General features: G+C 31.1%; 1 protein-coding gene across 3 annotated transcripts; it reads left to right on the top strand.

Moving 5' to 3' along the window:
- The first annotated feature begins 1556 nt into the window (after positions 1–1556).
- LOC114188835 (hydroxymethylglutaryl-CoA lyase, mitochondrial-like) lies at positions 1557–6291 on the top strand. Of its 3 annotated transcripts, XM_028077491.1 has the most exons (10): positions 1575–1739; positions 2236–2379; positions 2817–3008; positions 3114–3321; positions 3486–3665; positions 3835–3915; positions 3985–4148; positions 4571–4707; positions 5457–5572; positions 5828–6291. In XM_028077491.1, exons 2-10 carry the CDS (start codon positions 2333–2335, stop codon positions 6074–6076), a joined length of 1374 nt encoding a protein of 457 aa, XP_027933292.1. In that variant the 5' UTR covers positions 1575–1739; positions 2236–2332; the 3' UTR covers positions 6077–6291. The 3 variants fall into 3 exon arrangements, with proteins under 3 accessions (XP_027933293.1, XP_027933292.1, XP_027933291.1); XM_028077492.1 differs by lacking the exon at positions 2236–2379 and having other exon boundaries at positions 1557–1739; XM_028077490.1 differs by lacking the exons at positions 1575–1739; positions 2236–2379 and adding an exon at positions 2409–2748.
- Positions 6292–8373: the final 2082 nt, after the last annotated feature.

Genomic DNA, 8373 nt, shown 5'->3' with positions numbered 1-8373 from the left:
CATATTACCATAATCACAACTAAACAAAGATTTACTTTGAGCTAATTTTAGGTACATGGATGGACCCTATAACTATGTACCTCAAAATGCTTAAATGCTTTTAGAAATAGAGAAAAAGTGAACTTACTTTGCTTTCAATTCTGATCGAACATATACGTAGAGTTCTCTATTGTGCTTTCATGGGTGGTTCTTAATCCTCGAACAAATGAACGGTGAAATTAGAAACTTAGAAGATAAAGAAAGTTTTAAAGCTAGTTTTACAATGATAAAGTTTTAATAAAATGAAACTTGACTGTTAGAAAGTTATTTATTGTTAACCTGATAAAATAACCCAATATCATATTTTGAAAACAATTACTACTATTCTTTTATTCCTTATTAAGGTCCTTGAATATATCATAACAAAGTAATATTCGGACTATTATCTATAATTAAAGGTTTTAAATTATATATGATGTGAGTATATTTCAATGGAGAAATATTATAAGACTCGTTACTTAGATTTATATAATTTTGTACACAAAAATTTGTAATAAAGATAGATGAAACATGATAAAATGAATTTTGCACTGAAGGTAACCTTAGTATATATATATATATATATATATATATATATATATATATATATATATATATATATATATATATATATATATATATATATATATATATATTAATTAGTTATATAATAGTAGAATCACAATAATATGTTATCAAATTTTAAATTTTTTAAATGATAATAATAATAATAATAATAATAATAATAATATAAAGTGGAGACCGACACCTCACATGCCCATCATATTTCTTGGAATTTATGTGTGAGACCGTGAATAAATTGGTAACAGGTAACGCTACACGTGACTAAGTTACATTCACAAAAAAAGAAAAGTTTATTTATTTTTTTTATTTTTTGTAGAGCAAATCTTTTTGTTTTATAGTTGAAATTCATAATTAATAAATATCTGCCTTTCCATTTTTTGTTGTCGTAAATAGAACTAACACTCCGTCCAATCATGAGAAGAACAATTTAGAACTAAATTCTTTTAATTTTATTCAACCCATAAATATGATAACCAGTTTACTAAATTGAGTTAATTTAATTCAAAACATATTTTCATGCTCATAATTCAATTTTCAATCAACATAATATTATATACGAAGTATTTACTATAAACAAATCTACCTATCTAATTTTATTTCAAATTAGTATTTAATTTATTATTTTAAATTGTATGGATTTTCAAAATAGAAAAAAATTATAAAATTTCTATTACATAATTTATCTAAAAAAAAAAAAAAACTGGCTCCAACATATTCTATAATACATATACAGTTAAATATCTGTTAAACTGTAACTACCCGCCAAATCTCCTTTCTCTCTGACAGTCACACTCGCGCGCGTGTCCAAATTCTATACGCCACTTAAATACTGCCTTCGTCTCAAGCAACTACTTATCTTCCCAAAATATATCAATTAATTAATTAAAAAACAATTAATAATAATAAATTGAAAATCAATTTTGACCTCATTCTTCTCTTCCCACCAACCAAAGCACAAGCTTTAATACCAAACAACCCGTCACACGTTTCCTTCACCTTCTCCTTCTTCTTTCTCCTTATTTCATTTCCCTTGGTTTTTTCGTAAATACAACCAAATTCGATTTCCCCCAATTTCTAGGGTTTCCGAGAAACCCTACCTGCTGGCCATTCTTCCTTCTGACCTTGCTTGGTTGCAGGTCTGTTTGCTTCTTCTGGTTCTCCTTTTTGCCCTCTTCGCTGAAGCGAATTTGGTTAACAAAATTATTCTACAAATAAAATACAAATCCACTGATTGATCAATTTTAAGGTTTTTTTGGGTTATTAATTTAATTTGTTTGCTGTTTGTGTAATTTTCTGTTGATTGTGCTCTTGGAGCTTGGTTTGAAGTCTCAGTGGTTGATATTTTAAGTCTTGAGTTGTGCATTTTTTTTGTTGCTTGTTGATTAGTTATAAACTGCTGTGACAAGTGCGAGTTGATTGTAATTAGCTGGATGAGGAGTGAAAATGACGAATTTTCTTGACGAGTTAAGCCAAAGGAGTTGGTTGCAGTTTTAGAAATTAACTGGATGGTGTAGTTTCTTGCTCTCAAAGCAGCTAATTCCTATGTTTTATTTAGTAAAGATCTTGTCGTTTGAGTCTTAGGTAGAGGACATCATTTGGATTTGTTTAACTCTTGCATTTGCACATTATAAGGTTGTTAGAGGCGTTAAGAACTCTCACTTAGCTGCGGCACCATCGTATTTGTTGAGACATTCCTCTTTGGATCCGTGGCCATGGTTGGAAAGGAGATATGTTGGTCTGTTTCATACTTTCATTGCTAGTAATGCCTTTCTATGGGTAAGGCTATCCTTGTTTGAGTAAGCTGAACATAAGGAGGTTGGAATCTTGGAATGAAAATAAATTCAAAACCCTTTACATTTAACTCTGCTCCACATTTTGTACCTGTTTAAAGAAGCATGGCCTAATAATCAAGTACAGCTGATGAGTTAATGTGTCTTTCCTTCCTTCATCTTTACTTTACATCAACATTTTTTTTTCATTATCATCTGCAGTAAATGAATTTGTTAACGAATGACATTTGCTGTGTGTCAAGAATTGAACATGTGGATTCCTACATGTCATCAGATTTCACTGTGTGAAGATGAATAGAATTGACACAAAATATGCAGATGAAAATGTGTATCTCCTTACATTTTTTGTATCAGCGTATGTATCTCCTTACATGATAGCAAAATCTTACCTGATGCACGTACTTACTCAATATCTTTTGCCAGTTCCCTTTTAAGCATCCAGATCACCATGTCAAGTTTGGAGGAGCCACTTGGCCTTGACAAGTTGCCAAGCATGAATACCATTGATAGAATCCAGAGGTTCTCGTCCGGTGCTTGCCGTCCCAGAGTAGATAATTTGGGTATGGGAAACTGCTGGATTGAAGGACCAAGCTGCAGCACATCAAACAGCTGCGAGTGAGTAAAAAATTGCTGTTTACGACAAGTCTACACTGATGCATATATTGTTTTTCTTATTCTTTCCTACTTCATAACATTTCCTGAAGCCTATCTTTGGTGCAGTGAAGATGATGAAGAGTATACAGCAGAGACATTTCCATGGAGAAGGCAAACAAGGGACCTGCCCCATGGTGACTCTTTCAGTCAAAAGACTATGACCATGGGGAGGAACTCGTTGAAATTTGGAGCGATTGATAATTCATTTTACCCCTCGGATCACCAGTATAGTCCAAAGAGCAATAACAAAAATGTACAGGATATGGCATATAAGGTAATGCAATGGCTGCAGTACTTTTTGTTCAATTACTAATTTATTTGTCTATATGGTGCTTTTTATTGTGTTTTCATATTCCGCATTTACTCCTTCTGTGTAATTGGTTGATTTGATCATATTTTTGTGGCTGGTAACTTACAATTTGTAATTGGGCAATGCAGTTTATGAAAGGTATACCAAAGTTTGTAAAGATAGTTGAGGTTGGTCCAAGGGATGGATTACAGAATGAGAAAAACATTGTACCAACAGATGTAAAGATTGAACTGATTCATAGGTTGGCATCTTCTGGGTTATCTGTCATTGAAGCTACTAGTTTTGTATCTCCCAAATGGGTCCCACAGGTATAATTTCTTTACCATATTTATTTCACCTCATTGATATTATGAACGACTGTCATGGCAAACTTTCTTCCAGGCGCAAATACATCAAGTCAGTTTCAGTATCATGAAATTTTACAGTGTGATTTGAGTTTTACCTGCTTGAATAACAATCTCTTCCTGTGCCTTTCAGTTGGCAGATGCAAAGGATGTAATGCAAGCAGTTCATAATCTGGGAGGTGTTAGATTGCCAGTTCTGACTCCTAATTTAAAGGTGCCAATAACGAGAACAACTATAAATGGCCATATTTACTTTCTTATATCTGATCTGTTACATTTATAGGGTTTTGAAGCTGCTATAGCGGCTGGCGCTAGAGAGGTAGCTGTTTTTGCATCAGCTTCTGAATCTTTCTCGAAATCAAACATTAATTGTAGCATTGAAGAGAGCCTTACTCGCTATCGAGCTGTTACTCGTGCTGCTAAAGAGCTTTCAATTCCTGTGCGAGGGTATGACTTTTCTTTTCTTCATTATTCTAGTCATATATAAATCTTCTCTATTTCAATATGTTTATAATTGCGCATTTATTTTCCATTTTGATATTTTCTGATGAATTTGCTTTTATTGCCTTTCAGTTCTTGTTTTTGGGTAATACGGTTACCTGTATATATTATTTAGTTAAACAATTTATACCCTACACGTGCTGTTCCACGGAATCTGTTTTTGTATCTTAGATTTATAGCAGTTTTTACATATCTAACTCTAATCGGATGTGAAGAACAGATAATAAACATACCAATTTTATTTTATGCTGTATTAATTTTGTTTGATCTCATTTCTCTCTCTCTCTTCTTAACAATTTAATGAATGAAAGAAAGAAACAATCTGTTTTTCTTATTCCAATCTGTTTCTCTGTATTGAAATTTCTTAGGTATGTATCATGCGTTGTTGGATGCCCAGTGGAAGGACCAGTTCCACCATCAAAAGTGGCATATGTAGCTAAAGAACTGTATGATATGGGCTGCTTTGAAATCTCGCTTGGTGACACAATTGGAGTTGGTACTCCGGGTAATCAACTAAATATTTCTTTTTGAAAACTACAAACTATTCATACCTTGTTCAATATTTCTGTTGAACTACTCTCGTTTGGTGATATTCCAGTACAGGTTTTTCTGAGTAGTATAAAATGAATAAAATTAGGAATCTTCACTGCTGCTACCTTTTTTCTTTTTTGTCCGATAAGCCACCACTTCTATAATAAGGAAGATTTCAAATCTTCATTTGTTAGTCTAGAACAGTTTGCTTTGTAGTTATTTGTCCGTTGTTATAGTATAAACGTTAGCTTATTTCTCAACCTTTCTTGTGCTTTGGGTTGATTATGATGTACGTTGTCTTTATTTTTTAACTTTTTCCTTCATTTGAGAATGTTCAGTATCAAAAACATTTGTTTACCTCTTGGCTGTATCCACATTTTACCACGATGAGTTTAAGCTCTACACCTAATTAAAGTATCTAACATGGCCATCCTTCCCTTATTAATTCCCTGCAACCTATTTTCTCTATGCTTATTCTCGATTCTTGATCTGAGTCCTGACTGATTATTAATTTATTTTTCTTTTTTTGAGACTGCCTATATCTGCTCTTCTTTTTTAACAAAGTAAATAGTGTCAGATCTTGGTAGATTTTCATGATTGATGTCCAGCTCTTTGTTGTGTATTAAAATAGATTATGAATATTCTTTATGAAAACTTTCTATTTGGTTACTCAAATATGAACTTATTACTTATATTGTCTTCTGTTCATTCTGTTGTGATCAGGAACTGTAGTTCCGATGCTTTTGGCTGTAATGGCTGTTGTGCCAGCAGAGAAGCTTGCTGTCCATTTCCATGACACTTACGGGCAGTCCCTTCCAAATATTCTTGTGTCCATCCAAGTAAGTCGACAAATTCATTTGCATGCATGCCCCTTGATAGAGTTTATTGAACCTTTTATCTCCATCACATGCAATAAAAGTTCTTAACTGTTGTGCCAACTTTTGAACAATTAAAATTAATGGACACTCTTTACCATCTATGAACAAATTGTTTTCCCATAAGTGTATTTTATAACCAAGTTTAAACCGGCGCAACATTTCGTCTTTTGGCATTCTAACAAAGTTTTTTATTGACACTGATTTGTATCAAAACAGATGGGGATCAGTGCTGTGGATTCTTCAGTTTCTGGTCTGGGTGGCTGTCCATATGCTAAGGGAGCTTCTGGAAATGTAGCCACTGAAGATGTTGTGTACATGCTAAAGGGACTTGGTGTGAAAACCAACGTTGATCTTGGAAAGCTCATGTCAGCTGGTGACTTCATCAGCAAGCATCTGGGCCGTCCATCTGGCTCAAAGACAGCCATCGCCTTTAGCCGAGTCACAGCTGATGCTTCCAAGATATGATCCCATGTTGTAGTATTAAAAAAAGTATATGTAGATGCCTGAAGTGAGAGAACACTAAGTGTTTTATCTTCTTTACCCCATCATTTTAGTGAAACAATAAAATACCTGCCCACGCATGTTCATGAGATGGGAAGGAAGAAGTTATATGCATGTAATCTGCCAAAAGCTAGTGAAAGCTTTTCGTTTGAATGTAAGCCTGCAATTTTATCCCCAAATTTTTTGTTTCAAGTTTGACATCATGGATTCTCTGAGTACGATGTTTAGTTATAGCATACATGTCTCTTGTATAATTATGGAAAGATTAAAGAAATTATTATTTACACATAGCAAGATAACTAAAATTATTTAGCCCCATTTTGAGGTACAGATTTGATACCGTCTATCAGACTCTCTTCTTTTTCTTGTTTTAATGTGGGTGGATGGATCGTTAGTTGTCGACTTGTCTGTGGAAAGGTCATTGTCCTGCCAACTTTCTTTGACATGAAGTTAAATTGGTTGGTTGCTATTTATGGTTAAACGTGTTTCAGGAATGCAATAAGACAAAAAAAAAAATGGATGTTGAAATGTGTTTTCTATAACTTTTGGCTCTGAAACATTTTTATTGGTTATTTCAAAGATATTTCAAACAGAAAGGTGTTTTCTAAGGAACATGAAGAGAAGCACATTATTTTATACTGGTTTGTCTCCTACAAAATTTCTCTGAACTATAAACTTAAGCAAATATATATTATAACTACCTTTGCCTAAACATTCAAGTACTTTTCTTTTACTTATTTTAGCAAGCAATTTTCTCAAATATTCTTTAACTAGTAGTCTCTTTAGGTTTTAACACTATCCCAAATAAGCTTAAAAGGATACGATAAGACATAAAGTTTTAAATAGACTACAAGAAAGTTTAGCTCAAGTTTTAGCAGTACCTTTTTAACAATACTTAGTTTTGATATATTTACAAATTAAAATGTTTCAATATGTTGCACATTTATTAATCTATTTAAAATACCTTAAATTGTAGCAATTTTTGAACGAAAATATTATTGTTGAATTAAGATCAATAAAATCAAATTGTGCTAACTGGATAGTTTAGTTATTATGAAATTAATTACTTTTGCTTAAGTTGAGTTTTATGAAGTATTGTTTTCAGATCATTATATATTGTTAGAGAAAATTACCAATCCAATTTCTTAAATTAGTTCCTTTGAGACTAAACGAAAATTCAAATGAGTAGTGAAATATGATAATCCAATCTCTAAAGAACTTTTTATTAGTTTAATCTTTTAAAAAATTTATTAACTTAAGTCCCTAAACCACAAACTTTTAAAATTTCATAACTTATTTGACTTTTTTTTCTTAGTTTCAAGCACTCATGTGATTATAATACAACCAAATACCACAAAAATATAATCAAAACTTACATTTGTAATGATTAAGTGTGTGTTTGCAAAGTCCAATAATGTATTGAAACATGTCATCAGTTGTTAGTTATGAGTCTTTAATCATCTTTATTTGCTTTTATTAAAACAGAGTCATATGTGCCAATTTATTTAAGAAATCTATTTAATAATACATAAAAGTTGAGAGGTAAATTACAACATTGATATCTCACCATTCTAATGAGCTAACTCTTTTTATATTTCCAATTAACTAAGGTTTCATATCTAATTGGTTGAATCAAACACTGTGGATGTAGCCTTTATCATCACTAATTTTCTCCTTCAGTTTATTCACCATTTAATTACTCTTCAACTTTTCTTCATTTCTCATAAATTTGGCACATTAATCCTTTGATTCTTTTGCAAGTCATGTTTTCTTTCTTTTGTAGTGTTTTTTTTCTTCTAAATGTTGATAAATTAAATTATTGGATATTTAACATAATAATAATAATAATCTATATTTAATATATAAAGAAATATCTCTTTTTAGTACCTACATTTTTTCCAATTTTATATTTTAAATAATTTTTTTTAAATTAAAATCGTTATTTTATCAATTTTATCCTTCAAATAATTGTTTCCTTTAAATTTAACGGGTTTTCTTTTTCGATTTGATCACTTTTTTAAACTTAATTTTTTAATTAAAAATTACCTATAAAAAAAATAAAAATATTATTATTAATTTTATTATTCTTTATTATAAAAAGGTAAATATACATGCACGCATATATTTTTAATAATAATTAGTTTGTGATCCGTATATACATGTGTCTTTCTAACCAAAAACTTTCAGAATGGGGCAATACATTTTTTTAGTTGTAACGTATCTATATTATTTATTTAAATATGATATAAAATTATCTCATA

The sequence above is a fragment of the Vigna unguiculata genome, chromosome 6, assembly GCF_004118075.2.
Source record: "Vigna unguiculata cultivar IT97K-499-35 chromosome 6, ASM411807v1, whole genome shotgun sequence".
Taxonomy (NCBI): Eukaryota; Viridiplantae; Streptophyta; class Magnoliopsida; order Fabales; family Fabaceae; genus Vigna; species Vigna unguiculata.
Note: the sequence above shows the minus strand (reverse complement) of the source record. Positions and strands in the feature narration are given on the sequence as shown.

Coding starts and splice junctions, on each gene's coding strand:
- LOC114188835 (XM_028077490.1), top strand. CDS start 2,684: ATGAATAGAATTGACACAAAATATGCAGATGAAAATGTGTATCTCCTT. Junction 3,322..3,485: donor TACAGGATATGGCATATAAG/GTAATGCAATGG, acceptor TGGGCAATGCAG/TTTATGAAAGGTATACCAAA. Junction 3,916..3,984: donor TTCTGACTCCTAATTTAAAG/GTGCCAATAACG, acceptor TTACATTTATAG/GGTTTTGAAGCTGCTATAGC.